Raw genomic sequence first — 21,337 nt, forward strand, 5'->3', positions numbered from 1 at the left:
CTGGGGTCCGCGGATTGGGTGCGCGGCCGCCGGCTAACGTGGCGGACCTGACGTGGCCAGCGCGGCGTGTAGTCCCTACTGGGTTGCGGACCGGACTCGAGGCAGGCGGTGGGGCGTCGGCACGCGAGCCGCCGCGATGCCGCTGGAGCTGGAGCTGTGTCCCGGGCGCTGGGTGGGCGGGCAGCACCCGTGCTTCATCATTGCCGAGATCGGCCAGAACCACCAGGGCGACCTAGAAGTGGCCAAGCGCATGATCCGCACGGCCAAGGTGAGGGCAGAGACCGCGAGGAAAAGGAGGCCGGCCAGAGCCGGGGGGCGGGGCCCGGGCCGGGAGGCGGGGCCCGGGCCGGGGGGCGGGGCCGCGGGAAAGCCTGCGGTGGGGAACCGGGACCACCTTCCTCTGCTTCTCTCGGTAGCCGGCGTGCGGCCTGGCCTCCAGCTCGCCTGTACCATTTCTAAATCTTTGGACTCCTCCTCATCCCTCCCCACCTTCCTCACATGTCTGCATTACAGCAGGTGCCGCCTAACCCGAACTTTGCCCCCTTCTGGTGGCAGAATGATCTTCCTAAAACACAGGTTTGATCAGGTCGTACCGCCTCACGAACCTTCAGTGGTTCCCCTCTGTCCAAGGGTAGAGTCGAAACCCTTTAACATGACCTTCAGGACCTTAATGACCTGGTTCCTTCCTGCCTATCATGTTTCATTTCTGACATCTTTCAGCGACCTTGAATTACTCCAGCAAGTTCTGAAGTTCCTGGAAGTTGCTGGGGTCTCTCCTTGCCATTCCTTGTGTTTGGAAAATGAAACGGTTAAAATGCCGGGGCTCTGGGTTCAAATTCAGACGCCACCACTTAGCAAGCTGTGTGAACCTGGCCTGGTTACTTAACCACTGTGAGCCTCAGTTTCATCATTTGAAAATCGGATTGATGATAGTACTTACCTCAGAGTTGGACCAAATGGGATGACTTATGTAAAGCTCTTAGCACAGTACTTGGAGAGGACTCAATAAATGTTAGCTCTTAGCTATAGGAGGTTTATGACTATTCAGTGCTCCCTCTTGGCAAGTTTTATTTCTATTCAAACCTGTATTCATGTACAGGTCTGCTTGGATGCTTTTTCCAGTCCTTCCCCACAAGGCTGGGCCCCTATCACTGCTCCCATTGAATTGCATTGTCACTGTCCAAGTTTCTTGCTCTTTTCTGGCTCACTCCATCGTTTTTTTCCCCCCTTCCCTTCAGTGAAAGCTGTTCACCTAATGTCATCGATTGTGATTAGGTATTTACCTTGATCTTCTTTCAGGACTAACTCTGCTTTTAGGGAAGCCTACTGGATCATAAAAAATACTGCTAAAGAGTGACAGTTGCACTAAATGGGCTAAATGCTTTAAGTGCACCATCTCACTTCATTCCTACAACATAATGTGGTAGATGCTACTGGTTTCATTTTAAAGGCTCAGAGAAGTGACTTGCCGAAGGGCACACAGTAAATACTGGATTTCAGAGCTTTGCTCCTAACCAGGGAGTGCTAGCCTTTGCGTGTAACATTGTTTTCTAGAAGGGGGGAAATTCCTACTCTTAAGTTGGGAACAACCTGTTTGTGGAGGTGCGACCTCTGAATGCTGAGGTTGTAAAAGTACCCACAGATACTGAAGCCAGAGAAACAAAGCTTTTTTTCTTTCTTAATTTTGGAGGCTGGTTCTGGGGCGAGGGGAGGAGATTGAAGAGGTTGAGCCTGTGGTACAGTGGAAAGAACATTGTCCTGGTGTGAAGATACCACTTACTAGCTGAATAATCTTGGGCAGGTGACTTTTCCTCTTCAGGCTTCAGTTTCACTTATTTTACAATGTGTGTGTGTGTTTGTTTTTAAACTTAAAGCAGTGGAATCTTGTGAAATCCTTGTATTTTAGGATTTTTTTTAGTCTTTGTTGCCAAATAAAGTCACATTCCCATGTTTACTCAGAGTAGCTCATACAATGAAATGAATCTATTTGCAATATTAAAAGTTGAGTTCATTCAATTATTTTTATTTTCTTACAAAATATATTATTACAGTTATGTAATATATATCAACTATAAATGTATTACAATTAGAGATTTATTAATTGAATATACTTTTAACTTCCAAATTTTGCTGCAAAGGGAGCATCACGCCTTTGCCCATCCTGGAGTTTTGCTGCTTGTTTTTTTTGTTTGTTTTTTGTTTTTGCCAGGAGAGAGAAAAAAATACTTGAACAAAGAAACCATCAGCATTGTAGTAAAACGGGGACAGTGATTGTGTTTTCTGACCCTGGAGTTCACCATAGAATTAAACAGATAGAGAAATCACTCAGTTTGAGGAAAGAAGAGGAAGAACCTGACCTCTTGTCTTTAGTAGTTTCTGCTACTTCACTTTTATCTTCTTCCTGTAAATGAAAGGTTTGCCCAGAACAGACGGGCTCTTTCACTCCTTGAGCTAGAGCTGAGAAGCAAAGGGAGCAGGAAGCAGTGCCCTGTGAAGGCCTCCCCCTTGGTTTGCTGGAGGCCTTGCTGTAGCCAGCATCCGGGTGGCAGTCATGGGCCAGGAGACAGGTGCTCGGCAGCCTTAGCAAAGCGATCTGTCCAGCTCTGCCCGGGACTCACTGTGCAAAGGTGCTTAGGTTACTCTGGGCCTGGGGATCTTCCTCTAGACAATGAGAACGCTGTTGCCCAAGGTCACTTTCAGTTCTCATGTCTTTTTTTTGTTTTGTTTTTTAGAGATTTTATTTATTTGACAGAGACACAGCGAGAGAGGGAACACAAGCAGGGGGAGTGGGAGAGGGAGAAGCAGGTTTCCCTCTGAGCAGGGAGCCCGATATGGGGCTCGATCCCAGGACCCTGAGATCATGACCTGAGCCAAAGGCAGACGCTTAACGACTGAGCCACCCAGGCGCCCCCACTTCTCATGTTCTTTAAACTCCTGACCATGCCATCCTGTGGTCTTTCTGGGAGTGGGAGGAGCACTGTTAGCACAGATATTTCTGGAAGTGAGGTTTTTAGCAGCATGAATAACTCTGTCTACAGAAATGTCAGCGAGCCAGAGACTTTAGAGGGTTTTCCTCCATCTTTCTATCGAGTGGCTTTTAAAAGCAGTTTTGAGAGATTGGGGGTTGAGTGGCAATCGTATTATAGCTCTTACAGCTGGACAATCCAGCTTTTATGTTATAGCTTCTGTTCAGTAAAGCCTGGACCTTTCTAAGTCTTGTTTGTGTACTTTTTGCCCCAGAGCTTCTTGTTCAAATGAGATGCCATGCTGAAAAGCACAAGTACAGAACAACTAAAGCAGAGTTGTCTGTTTCCTGCCCCACGAGGGGCTCCTCAGAACGGTACAGGTCCTGGAGCGAGCCCAGAGCAGCTGTTGATGGAGATGGAGATGCTGAGTCCTGAGAGCGGGAGTGACTTATCCAGGAGTGAGAGTCAGATCCTGACTTCCCCTCAATTCTGGACCAGTGCTCATTTTGTTATCCTCTGCTGAGTTACCCAACTTAAAATCTTCTTTAAATGTTTAATTATTTTTAATATAAAACAAAGTGAAAAAAAGTGCCAATTTTTTTTTCTTTTTGCATTTTAAGGGGGAAAAAGAGGGGGAAGCCCCATCCCTAGCCTTCTCTTTGAGACTTTCTTGCTTCTCCTTTTCCTCTTTGCCTCTGTCAGTCAGCCTTATTTTTAAAGATACTAATGTCAGAGAGTTGTCCCAGCATTTCCCTTTCTCTGAGAATCCCCGACAGGTCATTGAAAGGAGCCCTGTTGTGTGTTGCAGGAGTGTGGGGCCGATTGTGCCAAGTTCCAGAAGAGTGAGCTGGAGTACAAGTTTAATCGGAAAGCTTTGGAGAGGCCCTATACCTCTAAGCATTCCTGGGGGAAGACGTACGGGGAGCACAAGCGCCACCTGGAGTTCAGCCATGCCCAGTACAGGGAGCTGCAGAGCTACGCCCAGGAGGTTGGCATCTTCTTCACTGCCTCCGGCATGGATGAGGTGAGTCCTCATGGGAGCTGCTCTCTTTTAAATGCACCATCTCACTCCATTCCCACAACACAATGTGGTAGATGCTATTGGTTTCATTTTAAAGGCTAGGGGACAGCAGGTGGCCTGGTGGCTTTTGGCCTAGAGTCAGCTCTAGCCATTGCTTACTTGAGACTTTTATTGTGCTTTCTAGACCTAGCGTTCCCAATCACTTTAACTGTATCAATGCCCAACTAAATAGAAGGCCAGGAGGAGCAGAGGCCCAGTGAGATTTTTGTGAGAGGAGTACCAGAAGTTTCCAGACAAGCTGTCTTTGGGAGTAGGGGGCAGCCACACTGGCATCCCTGAGTCCCTCAAGCTTGTGGGAGACCCCTATCGGACCAGTTTTCTCCCAGCGGAAAGTGGCCTGGACGAGGGATCAGGAAACCTCCCTTCTGATAGGGATCCGCCTCTTGCTGAGTGGCCTTGGTGGATTTGGGTGGGGAGTGTTGGTAGTCATCCTGAGCAGCTCACAGAATGTCATGCTAACGTCCTGGAAGGGTTCAGCCCTTCTGCTCTGTGACCTGCCTCTTTGAGATTCCTTCATGTACTCTTTTTCAAATGTAAAAATTTCAATTGTAAAAATAATAAATATCACTGAAAGTTTAGAAACAGGAAAAACTAACCCGTAATCCCTATATGGTGGTTCTTTTTTTTTTTTTTAAAGATTTATTTATTTATTTGAGAGAGAGAATGAGATAGAGAGAGAGAACATGAGAGGGGGGAGGGTCAGAGGGAGAAGCAGACTCCCTGCTGAACAGGGAGCCCGTTGCGGGACTCGATCCCGGGACTCCAGGATCATGACCTGAGCCGAAGGCAGTCGCTCAACCAACTGAGCCACTCAGGCGCCCTGGTGGTTCTTTTTATAGATTTCCTCCTGAAGTCTTTTATGTGCATGTTTTATTGCCTGGTTGCTACATTTGTGAATATTTAGTTTTGTGCATTATTTTCCCATTTAACATTATGCCATAAGCTTTTACCCACATCTGGGTTTTTTTTCCACCTTTACCGAGCTATAATAGACATATAAGTCCCCACAACTTTAGTTCCTTTTTTTTTAAACTTTTATTATTTTTTTAAAGACTTTTTTTTTTAAGATTTTATTTGTGAGAGAGAGAATGAGGGCGGAGGGTCAGAGGGAGAAGCAGACTCCCTGCTGAGCAGGGATTTTCCCCCCCCTCCCCCCCCCCCCATGCGGGACTCGATCCTGTGACTCCAGGATCATGACCTGAGCCAAAGGCAGTTGCTTAACCAACTAAGCCACCCAGGTGCCCCTTATCTTTTTATTTTTTTTTAAGATTTTATTTATTTATTAGAGAGCATGAGCACGGGGGAGAGGGAGAAGCAGACTCTCTGCTGAGTAGGGAGCCCGACATAGGACTCGATCCCAGGACCCCGGGATCATGACCTAAGCTGAAGGCAGACGCTTAACTGCTGAGCCACCCAGGTGCACCTATTATTATCTTTTGAGAGAGACCACCTGCATGCTTGCGCATGGGCTTGAGTGAGCAGTGGGGGGAGGAGCAGAGGGAGAGAAGAGAGAGAAGCAGGCTCCACACTCAGCTCAGTGCAAAGCCCGATGTGGGGCTCGATCTCACGACCCTGAGATCACAACCTGAGCTGAAAGCAAGAGTCGATTGCCCAACTGACTGAGCCACCCAGACGCCCTATGCTTAAAGTTTTTAATAGCAATGTAATTCTTCTTTTTTTTAATATTATTTGAGAGAGAGAACGTGCATGGGTATGGGGGCAGAGGGAGAGAGAAACTTAAGCAGACTCTGTTGAGCTCAGAACCTGACGTGGGGCTCAATCTCACTCCCCGAGATCACGACCTGAGCCGAACCTAAGAGTCACATGCTTAACTGACTGTGCTACCCAGGCGCCCCAGCAATGAAATACTTCTTTTGAGGATTTATAATGTACCTAACCATTTCTCTACTTTTGGGCATGAATGTTTCCTTCAGTTTTTTGTGCTTATAAATAGTGCTGAGATGAACATCATTTTTCTGTGTTTTGTGTTGTTTCTTAGGATAGCTTTGCAGAAATAGATCATTAGATGAAACCTACGAGCATTTTTATGGCCCTTGAAACATTTGGAATGCTTTTGGGCATTCAGAATATTTGAAGCGATTCCAGTTCATTCTGTAGGCCTCCTTGACCGTTTGTGTCCCTGATCCAATCTCAAAATATGTAAGTTGAGTTGAAAAGAAACATAAGTCTAGTCTAGGCTGTTGGTAGTTTTAACAGGGGCAGGGAGGCAGAGAACCTAGGCATCTTTGGGAGACAACAAGTCCAGGCCTCAGTTCTGTAGGACAGATTCAGCCCTTAATTCACAGCTTTCATAAGCATGACAGTCATCAGATCCAGTTGTGCATTTGATGATCATACTTTCCTACTTTTGAATTATATGTTATTGCTTACAGAGCATCTTCACGTACAGTAAATATATTTTATCCCTCCTCTGCCCCACTCTGCAGATGAAGAAATGGAGGCTCAGAGGGGCCGGGAAGTTTGTACAAAGTCATATAGCTAGGAAATATGGGTCTCGAAGGTGCAGTGTGCTTTCTCCGGTCCTACAACTCTGCCTGGGCATCAGTCCAGGTGTGTGTGGCTTCGTGGAGCTCAGAGAGCCTTTGGGCTTCCCCTTTGCTCTTTACCACCTTGATGTTGGTGGCTGGAGAGCTTCTGGGCCCAAGAGCTGCTCTGGGGACTAGGAGACAGATTTTTTGAGGAAAGTGTTCCTGAAGAGGTTGCTGGGCTTTTTTCTGATCCTAGCTTAGAGAACACTTCCTCAGGGAATTCTTCTTGTTCCCCAGCTTGGTTCAGGCCCCTTCTGTTAAGTTCTCCTGGTGCTCGTTACTTGTGTAATTGTGTGTTAACTACCCCATCTCCCTCCCAGACTGCTAGCCCCACGGCATCCCCGGCATCCCCAGTGCCTGGCCTGCAGTCGGTGGTTGGGAGACATTTGTTGAAGGAATAAATGAAGCAGCCAAACAAAAGACAGGATTAGTGGTTTTTATCAGATTCTTAAAGGATCTGTAGTCAAAAAAGTTTAAGAGGAAGGAGTATGTGCTTTAGGATCTGAAAGATTTGGGTGTTGTTTTTGGTTCTACCATTAACTAACATTTCTTGAGTATTTATGATGTACCAAGTCCTATGCTAAGTGTTTTAAACATATCAACTCATTTACTCTTCTTAACCTCTTCAAAGAGCACAGTTATCCCCATTTCACAGGGAGGATGTCAGTAGTCACTAATCAGCTAACCCCTGCCCTCCTGACCACACTCTTCTTTCATCTCCCTGGGCCTGTTTCCTCTTAGGGAAAGGGCAAGGCATTGATTAAAATACCTAACTTGCAGGCTTGTCTTCTGGAGCAGGTGAGACCATCTATGTAAAGTACATGTCTCAAGATAGGACCCTGTCTGTGTGTTCACTGTGAACCCAGATCCTGGCACTTAGTACATCCTGATCTTAGTACATCCTGAGTCAGTGCCTCGGTGAAGGAAGATCACACCTAGAAAGTGACATTTGTTTTCATCATGTACTTGTTTCATGTACTGTGAGTTCACAGCATTTTGGTATTGCTCTTTGGCAATCCTCTAGAACTCAAGCGCTCAGAGACAGCCAAGCCCTTGTCCTCAGAGGGCAGGTTTGGGTTTGGGAAACTACTGATCCTTCTTGTGCCAAATAAATGTGAAGCTTTTGGCCTGATTGGCTTAGTAATGAGTCAGTAACGAGACAGGGCCCGCAAAGCTCTGGAGAGAATTTCCAAAGATTTATGCCAGTATTCTGGATCTCTAGTGTTGTCTTTGGAATAGGCATACAGCCTTTCCCAGAATAACAGATTTGAGAAGTACTCTCATTGGAGGACTAAGTCCTGACCTGTTGGTTAAAAATAATTAGTCTCAGGGCGCCTGGGTGGCTCAGTCAGTTAAGCATCTGACTCTTGATTTTGGCTCAGGTCATGATCTCAGGGTTGTGAGATAGAGCCCTGCATTGAGCTTCGCACTCAGTGGGGAGTCTGCTTGAGATTCTCTCCCTCTCCCTCTCCCCAGCTTGCGTGTGCATGCGCTGTCTCTCTTTGAGAGAGAGAAAGGGAGCACACGGTCTCTTTCTCTGAGAGAAAGAGAGCAGACTTTGAGCGAGAGAGAACACGAGTGGGGCAGAGGCAGAGGCAGAGGCAGGCTCCCCACTGAGCAGGGAGCCCGATGCGGGGCTCGGTCCCAGGGCCCTGGGATCATGACCTGAGCCAAAGGCAGACGCTTAACCGACTGAGCCACCCAGGCGCCCCAGTAAATAAATCCTCAAAAAATAAAATAAAAAAATAAAAATAATTAGCCTCAGTGGTGTAAGTACTCCCCCATCCTCCACCACATAGTTGCTTCCCCAGGACGGTTTTCCTAAAACCTGACCAAAGAAAGGGGAAGTGGAAGAAAGCTCACATGGGAATTCCACAGCAGTGACACCTGAAAGCAACAATAACAGAGGAGAGTAATGGGAAGAGTATGACAGTGGTTCTCAAAGTGTGGTCTGAGAACCCCTGGGGGGATGGAGATCTTTCAGAAGATCCACCAGCTCCAAACTGTTTTCATAGTGATACTCAAATGGGATTTGCCTTCTTCACTGTCATTCTGTCCCAAGTGTATAGTGGAGTTTTCCAGAGGCTGTGTGGTGTGTGATGACATCATTCCCTTGGCAGTGGCTAAGGAAAGGTGTGCTGCGTGCTCTTTTATTTTAGTAACAACTCCTGTCATGGACCACACAATTCACCAATTACAGTTTACAATTCAGTTGTTTTTAGTACCTTCAGAGTTGTGGTGGCCGTCACCACAGTCGACTTCACATTTTTACCATGTACCCATTCATAGTCATTTTTCAGTCACCTCAGTTCCCCCCAGCCCGAGGCAGCTGCTCCTCTGCTTCCTGTCTGTGTACATTTGCCTTTTCTAGACATTGCATATAAACTGAGACAGTGTGTGGTCCTGTGTATCTGGCCTCTCACGTAGTGATGTGTTCGAGGTCCGTCCGTGTTGTGCACGTGCCTCGCCCCCCGTTACTCCCGAGTGCCAGTCACTAGTACGGATATACTACATCTTATTTACCCGTTTATCAGTTGACGGACATTTGGATTGTTTCCACTTTTTGGCTAGCAGGAATAATGCTTCCATGAACGTTCAGGTACAGGTTTTGTACCGACATGTTTTTAATCTTTTGGGGCTATATGGTAACTCTGTGTTTAACTTCTGAGCACTTGCCAGACCGTTTTCCATAGTGGCTACACCAGTTTATAATCCTCCCAGCAGTGTAGGAGCTTCCAGGTTTCTCCACATCCTCACCTTTGTTAAGATCCGACTTTCTGATTCTAGGTGTCCTAGCAAGTGTGAAATGGCATCTCATTGTGGTTTTGATTCATATTTCCCTGATGTCGAGCATCTTTGCATGTGCTTGTTGCTATTTGTATAGCTTCTTCGGAAGAATGTCAGATCCTTTGCCAATTTTTAATTGGGTTATTTGTTTTTATATATTCCAGATATGAGTCCCTAGTCAGATACATGATTTGCAGAAATGGTTCCCATTCTCTGGGTTGTCTTTTCACGTTTTGATGGTATTCTTGGAAGCACAAACATCTTTAGTTTTAATGACATCCAATTCATGTTTTTTCTTTTGTGCTTGTCTGTTCTAAAATTTCTCAGTTTTAGGGGCGCCTGAGTGGCACAGTCAGTTGTGTCCGACTTGGTTTTGGCTCAGGTCATGACCTCAGGGTTGTGAGATCGAGTCCTGCATCGGGCTCCTTGCTCAGCACAGAGTCTGCTTGAGATTCTCTCCCCCTCTCCCTCTGCCCTCCCATTCGTGCTTTCTCTCTCAAATAAATAAATAAAATCTTTAAAAAAAATTTCTCAGTTTTAAACCACAATGTGGTATTGCTCCAGAGCTATCACTCTGGCGAAAACAAAGAGAGACGATAACACCAAATGGTAGCAAGGATGCGGAGAAAATGGATCATTCATACACCGCTGGTGGGAATGTAGAAAGGTATAATCACTCTGCAGAATAATAGGGCACTCTCCTTTTTCTAAACACAACCTTATTTTAATACAGTTCACATGCAGTATCATATCACATTTCACTCAGGGTATACTGGTAGTTTCTTATAAACTGGACACACACACAAAAATTTTGCACCTATGGGCATGGATGTTAACTGAACTTACGGTAATCCTTTCACAGTATATATATCAAATCATGTTGTACACCCAAAACTAATACACTGTTAGGTGTCAGTTATAGCTCAATAAAAAATAACCATTTATTGCATACCTAAAAAAACAACACCACACACTAGACATGTGCTCAGCACGTAGCCCGCCAGGTATCATTTGGTAATTTATCTCAAAAGAAATGAAAACTTAAAATTCACACAAAACCCTGTACATGCAGGTCCATGACAACTTTATTTGTAATAGCCCCCAAACTAGAACAACCCAGAGAGTTCTCTAGCAGGTGAACGATTCCAGCCATAAAAAGGAGTGAACTGCTGATACATGCTGCAGCTTGGAGGGCTCTCCAGGGTATTATATTGAGTGAAAAAGTCAGCCTCAGAAGGTTGTGTACTATACCGTTGAGTTTATATAGCAGTCTTGAAATGACAAAATTACAGAGTTGGAGAACAGATGAATGGTTGTCAGTGGTTAAGGACAGGAAGGGAGGCGAGTGGATGTGGCTATAAAGCCTTGGAGTGATGGCATAGTTTTGTATTGTGACTCTGGTAGTCGCCGGTCTGTGCATCTGGTCAGACTGCATGGAATTAGATGCACTCCCACACAAAGGAGTACATGTAGAAACGATGATACCTGAATCGGGTCATAGACTTTGTCAACGTCACTTTCCCAGTTGTGATTTCGTACTCTAGTTTTGCAAGGTGTCACCATAGGGGGGAGCTGGCTGAAGGGTACAGAGGATCTCTCTCTATTATTTTTTTTTAACGATATTTATTTATTTGAGAGCGAGTGAGAAACAGCATGAGAGGGGAGAGGGTCAGAGGGAGAAGCAGGCTCCCCGCTGAGCCGGGAGCCGGATGCAGGACTCGATCCCAGGACTCCGGGATCATGACCTGAGCCGAAGGCAGTCGCTCAACCAACTGAGCCACCCAGGCGCCCCTCTCTGTATTATTTCTTACAGCTTCATGTCAAACTATAATTATCTCAAAATAAAAACTTCAAAGTTAAAAAACCTACAAATCCCTTAGTTTTAATTTTAATTCCGTAAATATGGGTAGATAGAACCTATATAAACAAAAACCCTGTAGAGTCCATAGTCATTTTTAAGAGTGTGAACACCCAAACCTTGGGAGCCCCAAGCTGAATGGTGCACACCCAGGCTGTATGGTTTCACAGTTAAGCTCGAGGACTCTGGGGTCAGATTCTGAGTCCATGTGGAGGTCGTTCAACCTCTTTCTGCTTCTGTTTGTTCACCTGCAGAGCAGGGTTAGTACCTGAACCCATCTTGCAAGGTTGTGAGGATTATCCGTGATTACTGACATAAAGCATAGCACACAGCTGTTGCTGAGCGAACATTAGCTACAGTTAAGGAGGGCAACCTGGGCCGAGCGTCAGGACATCTGGCTTCTTGCCCTGACTCTGCTCTGAGTTGATCTCGGTGTGAGCTTGGTGAGTCCCTTCCCTCCCTGGGCCTCCGTTTCCTTTTGTGTAAGCTGCTGTCCAGAGGCTCTCTCCCAGCTCCGATGCAGAGCCAGGGAAGATACGACTAAGGCCACTTGCATCCGGAATGAGGGCTTTCCTTCTCAGCCCATGCTGCTAGGCACCTGAGCTCCTGGATGTGGACTCTGAAGGAGAGAGGGCACCTCCTTGCATCTGTGAGGCGTGCTTAGGAAAGGTCACTTGTTTAGGTCATTCACTCCCAGGTGGCTTTGGGGTAGAAGCAGGAGCAGCTGGGAGATGGAGGAGAGCCTGGGTGGTGGTGCTCGGGGTCTGCCTCTTGGCCTTACCCTTTGGTGCCTTTCCCTCTGCTCCCCAGGAAGCCCTGCTGTGTGGGGTGTGCCACATGCTCTGCGGCCACACTCTCTGAGTTCGGGTTCTGGTGCTGACCCTTTGTGGGTTCAGGCGCACCACGTAACCTTTTTGAACCCCAGGTGTCCCATCTGTAAAAACAGGATAATAAAGATGCCCAGCCCACTTGGCTATGGGGAGGGGTTGGGTGTGAGGGCCGTGCAAGATCTGCATCCACCGGATGATAGCTCTTCTGTTATTCAGAGCCCTTTGGAGTTGTTTTGCCTCACGCTGTCTGGACAGGGCGGCGTCTCTGTCCTAGGAATGCTGTTTGTTCCCAAGTATCCTCCTAGCTGACCCGGGCTTAGGCAGCGAGGGGAAAGGCGTTCTTAAGAGCCTTTACAAGAGTTAATTTGCTGGCCCGGTCCCTTTTCTGAACCAGCATGTCCTGTCTGCCCGGCGATTGGAAGTGGGTTGGCCCCTTGTTCTGTGTTTACCTGGCAGGTGGCTCTGAGTATTTACCCACCCTAACTTCCTTGTGGACGGTAGCCATTTATCGAGTGCTTCATTTTTCTCCACTGCGTGCGCTGTCCTAGGGTGTTCTTCGTATGCTGAGGAAAGGTTACAGTGTGGTGGAATTTTATCAAGGCTGACAGAACTACCAGGGCACCTGGTCAAAGCTTGCAGAGAGGCACCTGCAGCGGGGCTGAAATGAGCAGAGTTCCTTTGGTCTAAATGGAGAGTTCTGTTGAGAAAGCAGATGGAGGCCATGACCATCGAGGTGGCCCCTGTGGAACGTGCTGCCCCCACACACAGGTGTCCTGCCCTAGCAGAGCTGCCCTTTGGGGTGCCCTCTTTCCTCCTCTCTTCTTTCCTTTGCCGCCCCCGCTAGCAGGGTGCCCTGTACCCAAGCCGTGGTGTGCTCCGGCTGGGCCACCCGGACTCTCCTGGCCTGTGCTTTCCCCTTCCTCCTTCCCTCACGCTGGGCAGCTCTCCAGCACCCTGTGTTCTCCCCTGCTCATCACTGCGGCCTTCTCTTTCCTTTTCCACAGGATCTCAAACACTGAGGGGAGGGGGAAGGGGCTTTAGAAAAATCCCAGCTCCTCTTCTTGCTGCTTTTACCCCTCAGATCAGTGGGCCGGGATACGGAAAGGGGGTTCTGTGGACACACATTGTTGATCCTCATTAGTTAATAATTACTACCAATTATTACTAATAAAGCCTCTTCCTCACCCGCTTCCCCCTAATAAACAAGGGTTCTGAGTTGAGTAAGTTTGGAAAACACTGGGATGAAAAAAAAAAAAAAGGCCAGACAAGTGTGTGTATTGGGACACTGGAGGAGGGAGCTCTGGCAGTGCAGCATTTCACCAGCCCGGGCTGCCGGTGGGCCCCTGCCTGCGGGTGTAAGCCAGTGGATGCGCGGGGAGGGTCCTGTCGGCGCTTCCTGTCAGGCTGAAAGCCTCTGTGCTGGGGGAGGTGGGAGGGGGGAGAATTGTGAGGCTGCCCGGCTGCACGGTACCCCTACATGGAAGAGGGGTGGACAGCGGGGTGGGCAGGCCTAGGGGAGGCCAGGGAGTCCGTGGAGAACGGGGGGCCACTGGTGCTGACCCAGCCTGAGGGGCCCTGGGCACGGCAGTACAGCCTAGGATCCGCCCCATTACTGCAGTTGGCACCCTCTGCAGAGATTCATCCAAAGCGGCAGTGTTGGGAATGGCTGCTAGGTGGGGCTGGCTCTCCGGGGTGGACTGGGAACAGGCCCCTTTCCCTTAGGAGAGGAACTGGCCCCGTTTTCCTCACTTGAAAACTCTAGAATTCCATGCAGATTTTCCAGCCCTTGTAGGTGAACTTCTGCACAGTGTTTCTCCTGCATTTGGTCCCTCCTTGCTCTTGCTCGCCCTGTGCCTCTCCTGTTCATGCCCTTGGGGACTTTGCCATCACGAGCCCCTTCTCTCTGGAGTTGAACATTGTAAGGAAGAAAACTCAGCACAGGGTTTGCCCTCTGACAGTAGAAAACACTCTCCATCTGCCAGACAGAATGAGAAAAGTGGGAGAAGTCGACTTTGTTCGATAAACCCATTAGAAGGAATGTTTTCACTTCCATCTTAGGGCCGGCTTACAGTGTGAGAGACACATCAACAGGAGACGTGAGAGAGAACGGTACAGAGGGGACAAGAAAGGAGAGGGAGAAATCCCGCCCAGGGAAGACCACGAGAACTGCAGCGAAGGCAGCTTAGCAGGCCCGGGAGTAAGGGGCACTCGGGCCACGCTGGACGGTGTCTCTTGGACCCAGGGGCTTGTGAACTGTCTGTGAACTGTTCACTGGCTTGTTACCCACTGAGTGTGGCTCTCTGGCAGCTGTAGCCTTCATGATACTAGAGGATTTACATAGGAGGAAAGTGGGTCTCTGAGTGCAGCCAGTGACTGGAGTAGCTTATCCCCTGCGGGCAAGATGGAAGGAAGCTCAGGCAGCAGCGGGTTGATTTAAAGAGCCTGCTGGTGGAGTGACCTTCTCATACTGTTCCTCGCCACCGCTGTGCCCTCTGGGTTTCCAGGCATGGTGACCTAGCTTCCTTACAAAATAGGATTCACAGCGCAGCAGTGGTGGTATTACCCAGGAACTTAAGAGAAACACAGACCTGCAGGCCCCACCCTCACCCAGCAGAGTCAGAATTTGCGTTGCATTTGAGCAAGCTCCCTGGGAGAGCACTGTACCGCATTAAAGTGGGAGAAGCAGTGATCCTGCCGATCAGGCCTTCCAAACCTACTTCTGAAACCCGGGCAGCATTTTCCAATAGATTGAACTTAAATATTTGGAAACATTCTGAGACCTTGATTCTTCCCACTTCTCATTTCCAACTCCAATTTTTAAAAAATAGTAATAAAAGGTAGTTTTGGGGGTTTTTGTAATTTGATAACAAGCTGAGAGTTTACTCTTAAAACCTGTAGCCCACTGGTTCTGTTACGTTTGTTGACCCCTGCCAATTTCCTGATCCTGAGTCTTAGTGAAACCCTGGTGGAGGTGAAGGATGGTGAGGGGCCCTCGACAGGTAACCATGAGCAGTGATGTCATGCCAAAAAAAAAAAAAAGTGAACAAGGGGCGCCTGGGTGGCTCAGTTGGTTAAGCGTCTGCCTTCGGCTCAGGTCATGATCCCGGGGTCCTGGGATGGAGTCCCGCATCGGGCTCCCTGCTCGGCGGGGAGTCTGCTTCTCCCTCTGCCCCTGCCCTCTCTCTCATGTGTGCCCATGCTCTCTCTCTAATAAATAAAATCTTAAAAAAGTGAACAAGGTTTGTTTTCCCTGTAGGCTGCGTGGTTTGGGGGCTGCGAGGGTTTGGGTTTGATGGGCCCTGCCAGCTGTGGATCACTGTGTCAGGGTTGGGCCATAAAGTGCTCCTTTTTTTCCACTTGTGGCCAAGGTTGCAATGGCCTCTTTTCCTGGCTGTTTGGTTTTGAGTAAAGGGTAAGGCCTTTGAGGAACATTCACTTTCTCACCACCTGGTTTTCTGAATCAAGATTAGGTCCTGACCCTTTTGTGATGGGGCCCTGGGCTCCTTGGGAAGGAAGGTCTGGCCTGGGGTCTGATTCTTTTGTGGACCTCGAAGCCAGGACAGGCCAGCATGCAGTGTTTGTTGGACAAATGGACGGGGGGCTATGAATGAAAGTTTGAATCTGAATGAAATGACTGATATAACACATCTTTCCCTGCTTTCAGGTTGTTGCGAGAGTCCTTCTGGCTGGGCAAAAGGAGGGGTTTTTCTGTTTGTTTGTGGCTCCTCGCCTGACTTAAGGACAATGATTTTGAACAGTGGTGAAAAAGAGCTCCCTCTTTGATTTTTATAGATGGCAGTTGAGTTTCTGCATGAGCTGAATGTTCCATTTTTCAAAGTTGGATCTGGAGACACTAATAATTTTCCTTATCTGGAGAAGACAGCCAAAAAAGGTAAGTGTTTAATTTTTGCCCTAAAATGAGGAAGTCCAAATCTTCCCATTTTTACTCCTTTAATAGAGCCCACTAAAGGAGTCTCTTGAAGACAGACATTAGAAACCTCTTTTCAGTTAGCATTACTTCTATTTTTCCATGTGCTGACTTGAAAGAAATGAAGGATAAGTCAGTTTTTATAAGAACCTTTTAAATTAAAGATTATTTTATTTTTATTTCTATGAAATCGAGGACATGGCAGTATATATAAAACTTCTTAGAGAAAGTTTTGACTTTGAGAAATAGTCTATACGTATAGTATAATATCTAATCTCTGCATATTACAGTTTGTAAGTGGTTTTGTAACATGAATCATCTCATTTGACCCTCCTCACAACCCTGGGACTGAAGCAGGTTATATGATTATGGTGCTTTATACTTAGTTCATAGATGAGGCATGCAAGACCACATAGCTGGGAGGCGGCAGCCTCACATTTACTCATGCCCTTGAGTGCGGGGCCGTGCTGACCCTACCACTTGTGCAGCCTCTTCATCCAATGAGATGCTCATCTTTCTCCGGGGAGTGTGAAATTCCTCTGCCTCCTGAATTCAGCTCACTTCGCTAAACAATAATACTGCATTTCCTCAGAGTCGAGGGCAGGAGTCCACCAAGCTCCCCTCTTCCCCCACAGTGGCTGGCACAGTGTCTGAGAGATGCCTGTGGAGTTCATCTGAATGATGAGACCAGCAATTGGGTTATGATGCTTGAGGGAGAGTCAGAACCCCTAAAGAGAAAGTGATGATGGTGTTGGTGTTGGGTCACTCAGGCCGCCCAATGGTGATCTCCAGCGGGATGCAGTCGATGGACACCATGAAGCAAGTCTATCAGATTGTGAAGCCCCTCAACCCCAACTTCTGCTTCCTCCAGTGCACCAGTGCATATCCGCTCCCCCCCGAGGACGTCAACCTGCGCGTCATCACGGTGAGCAGGCCATTGTCTGATCTGGCCACAGCAAAATGGCGTTTCTTGAGCCATTTCCTGTGGGAAAGCTGGGGCTGTTCTTGTAGCCAAAATTCTAACCAATCTTGACATGCTTCATGTAATCTGAACATCCACTGACAATCAAATTAGAACCAGCTGTGCAGTTAAGGAATCACATTCTAAAGAGGGTGATTGTAAATTAATTTTTCTTAAAACCAATCTTACACTCTTCCTACTTTGAGATTTAAGGTGTGAGCTCTTGTAATTGTCTGTATACATTTTCTGTACTATGTGTATTGGCCATTAGAGGTCCCTTTTCTGTGAATTGCTGGTTCATATCCTTTCTTAGTATGTTGTCTCCTGTATATGTGTGTGTGTGTGTGTGTGTGTGTGTGTGTGGTAAAATAGAAGATTTACCATTTTAACCATTTTTAGATGTACACTTCAGTGGCATTAAGAACATTTACACGGCTGTGCGACCATCACCACCATTGGTCTCCAGAATGTTTCCATCCTCCCAAACTGACACTCTGTTCCCATTAAACACTTGACTCCCCATTCCCCTCACCCCGGCAGCCACCATTCTGCTTTCTGTCTCCATGAATCTGACCCCTCTAGAGGCCTCGTAGAGGTGGAATCCCACACTCTGTGTCCTTTGTGTCTGTCTTCTCCCACTTACACTGTGCAAGTCTCCCCCACATTGTAGCGCATGCCAGGATTTCGTTCCTTACTCCATTGTGTGTATGTACTGCATGTTGTTTGCCCGTCCCTCCGTCGATGGGCATTTGGGATGCTTCTACCTTCTGGCTACTGTGAATAAGGGTGGTAAGGTCACTGGTATACAAATAACTGTCAGGTTTTCTTCATACTGAATTGCAGGAGACCTTGAAACGTCTGGCTTTTCCTGCTCTCTGCTATTTGCCAGCTCTGTTATATTTTGCCTGTAGTTCTGAGCCTCCATGAGACTCAAAGTGGTTACCGTGACAGCCTTGAGGGAGCTTTCTCTCCCGCCAGATTTTGTCTGCTCCACCTCAGTCATTTCACAGATGGCAAAATGCAGTTCCACAGGGAAAAGGCCTTACTTGCCTGAGATCTCACAGCAGTTTGGTGGCAAAGCTGGGACTAGAATCCTTTGTCTCTTGTTGTCTCAGGCCACCTCCATCCCTTTCTTCTGGTAGCACCTGAAGCTTAACTTAATTAGAAATATGTATATGTAATTATCCTACAAAACCACTGTAGTTACAGTAGTGAAATTCTAAATACACACAGACACATAATCCTGGTATCGCAATTAACCAGTTTTCTTTTACATTTTGCTTTTGGTATTTTGACATTCTGGGGTTTTTTTCCCACGATAGTGTAAGCTTTTGTATATGTTGCTACACAGTCTTCATATTTAAGTTAAAAAAAATTAGTTTTTGAAAACTGACACTGCTACCTTTTTACTCAAACTGTGTCTCTCCCAGGTGGTAGCTTTTTCTCTATTTCTAGCTCATCTCTAAATCATGTCATTTTAAAAATTTAAACATTTCTTTTTTTAAAACTCAAATAGCTCTGAAATACAGAAAGTAAACATTCTCTGTAATCTCATCCCACAGAGATTACGATCATCAACAATTTGCCTTATGTGACTCCAGATATTTTCCTTGATTTTCTTTCTGTGGAGATGGTCCCCCTTTTTCTTCATTCTTACCCAGGGTGAGAATGTCCTGTCCTCTCCTGATACTGCAGCACAGTGAGGGTCGCCCGCCCACCCATATTCCAGCAGTTTGACCCTGCAGCCTGCATTCCTTTGTCCATTATGCGCCCTCCGGCCTGGTTTTCAGGGACTTTGCCAATCAGCTGTCCTAATCTTTTATGAAACCCCATCTGGGTCTTTCTGCTACACTTAAGCTTTCTGGTCCCCCTCAATGACAAGACTCTCTTGACGGATGTCTTTTCTTGCCTTCAGTGAATTATAGATCACAGATTAGTTAATTATTTAGCATTTCCACCAAAGTTATTATTTCGAGATTGGGCTGTATATATTATTGATGATGATATTTTGCGTACAGCATGCTTGCTTTCAGCAGCTCAGGCTAATTAAATGTGACAGATGCTTTTTGAATGAGTTTAGGCATTTGGTTATAGTTCTGTTGTTACTCCTGGTGGTTTGTGCCGTGTGAAGCACTCTTAGGGGTGCATTCTTGCTAACAGTAGCTGTTGTTTTTGGAGCATTCCAGTGTGCTGAGTGCTTTTCTTGCAATTGGAGCAGCCCTGGACAGGTACCAGTATTATGCCAGGAAGGAGAAGCTCAGAGAGCCTCAGCTTCTTGCCTGTAGTTGCACAAACAGTGAGAGGCCAAACTGGGACTCCATCTGAGGTCTGCCTGAGTCTGCATTGTGTGCATAAAGTGCCACAATATTTAGCCGTTTTTCTTTCTTTTTTTTTTTTTTCTTTCTATTTTAAAGGAATATCAGAAGCTCTTTCCTGACATCCCCATAGGGTATTCTGGGCACGAAACAGGCATAGCGATATCTGTGGCCGCGGTGGCTCTGGGCGCCAAGGTGCTGGAGCGTCACATAACTTTGGACAAGACCTGGAAGGGGAGTGACCACTCGGCTTCACTGGAACCTGCAGAGCTGGCCGAGCTGGTGCAGTCCGTGCGCCTTGTGGAAAGGGCCATGGGCTCCCCGAGAAAGCAGCTGCTGCCCTGTGAGATTGCCTGCAACGAGAAGGTGGGTTCTGCGCCACCCTGCCGGAGGCCACGCTGACCCTCGGAGTCTGGGCTTAGGTTAGCAGCGGGAGAAGCATGTCACTTAAGGGAGCGTCAGCAGTTTCTGCGGCCTCCTAGGACCCTGTTGCAGTTTCCCCCCTAGCCTCTGAAACCTTTGGCTCTAGTGCTCTAGACTCCAGGGGCTGTCAGGGGCCAGGGATAGTCTTGTGAGACACTTGGGTGGTGAAGTCCTACTCCCTTGGAGTAGGTAAGCCTTGAGAAACAGTTAGGCAGAGGGGTTCCGTGAGGCAGTGGGAGAAGGGCCTGTGATACGTCGAGGAATCCGGAAGCAGAGGAGGCCCCGGGTGGGCGGGGCAGTGGGTTGTCTCCAGGGTTGGTGGGGGACGACGCAAGCCTTCCCCCGGGAGCAGTGGGAGCTGTGCAGCATTGACCTTCAGACAGATGGGATGGTGAGGCCAAGGAACACTTCCTGCCTTGCTGACCATCTGGGCTTCTAGACCTGTCTTGGCCTCTGGTCACAGAGCCAGGCGCTCTGGGGCTGGTAGGAGTGCAGGCACTCCTGATCTGCTTTGGCTGTCTGGGTGGAGGCAGAGCCCAAACACCAGGCATGTGTGAGGAATGCTGTCACCTTTTATTCTAGTAGGACCGGATTGCTTCCCTCAAATTAAAGATGCCTACGTACCAGGAAATGGAAATCATAGTAAAAAGAAACAAATTGCCTTGTCGAGGAAAAGGGGAGGGAATTGCACCAGAAGAGCAGAAGGAGAGCTGAGCCCTTAATTTGGTTTTGAGCCTCCCGACTTCCTGGGCAAACAGTAACTACAGCAGGTTGATGCATCATCTGATAACATCCACTGGCAGACCTTTGGTCCTGGCACAAAATTTTAGAATTGATTCATTGGCCCTTACATGGAGGATGTTGAGTGAAACTGATTTGTTCAGCAGCATTTATGGACAAGACATAGAAAGGCTGGTCATGAGCTTCCGGTACTTTTTATTCCCCTCCCCTGCCTGTCCTGTCTGCCCCTTTGTAGATGGTCCCCTTTCCTGTCCTCTGAGTAGCAGCATACTCAGTCTTGTGAGTCCTTCCTGTGCCATTTATCCGGAGGCCCCTCCTCTGAGCCTCTCCGTTCACCCCACGTTGGCCAAGGCCCTGCTGTGTGTGAGATACTGTTCTAGGCACTGAGGGGAGAACAGAGTCCCTGCTCCCAGGGTACCTGTGAAGACTGGTCAGGGACCTTGGATATAAAACAATATGAACCAGCTAACTTCTGTGAAGCTGGCACTGAGTCTTAATTTTATCCACAGCTGGGCAAGTCCGTGGTGGCCAAAGTGAAAATTCCAGAAGGCACTGTTTTAACATTGGACATGCTCACGGTAAAGGTGGGTGAGCCCAAAGGCTACCCTCCTGAAGACATCTTTAGTCTGGTGGGCAAGAAGGTCCTGGTCACTGTCGAAGAAGACGACACCATCATGGAAGAATCGGTAGAAAATCATGGCAAGAAAATCAAGTCTTAAAATAAAGTGCCATTCTCTGAATTGCCTTGCTAGTACTGTCGGGTGAGGTGGGATAGGAGTGGTGGTCTCTAGAAACCTGGCCTTCATCTGCTGCTCCTCCCGAGATACGCATTTTTGGGCCAGGCACTGGCAAGCCCATAGGAGGGATACAAAGAGCAAACACGTCAGTCTCTGCTTCG

General features: G+C 47.6%; 1 protein-coding gene across 1 annotated transcript; it reads left to right on the forward strand.

Moving 5' to 3' along the window:
- Positions 1 to 59: 59 nt before the first annotated feature.
- Positions 60 to 21,179, forward strand: NANS (N-acetylneuraminate synthase). Its single transcript, XM_028108825.2, has 6 exons — positions 60 to 268; positions 3,775 to 3,990; positions 15,864 to 15,963; positions 16,770 to 16,924; positions 19,375 to 19,641; positions 20,949 to 21,179. The coding sequence occupies exons 1-6, from the start codon at positions 137 to 139 to the stop codon at positions 21,156 to 21,158; spliced, it is 1,080 nt and encodes a 359-aa protein (XP_027964626.1). The 5' UTR covers positions 60 to 136; the 3' UTR covers positions 21,159 to 21,179.
- The last annotated feature ends 158 nt before the right edge of the window (positions 21,180 to 21,337 follow it).

This window comes from Eumetopias jubatus, unplaced genomic scaffold (genome assembly GCF_037043125.1).
Source record: "Eumetopias jubatus isolate StellerSeaLion01/CBP00866 unplaced genomic scaffold, mEumJub1_p1.0 scaffold_15, whole genome shotgun sequence".
Taxonomy (NCBI): domain Eukaryota; kingdom Metazoa; phylum Chordata; class Mammalia; order Carnivora; family Otariidae; genus Eumetopias; species Eumetopias jubatus.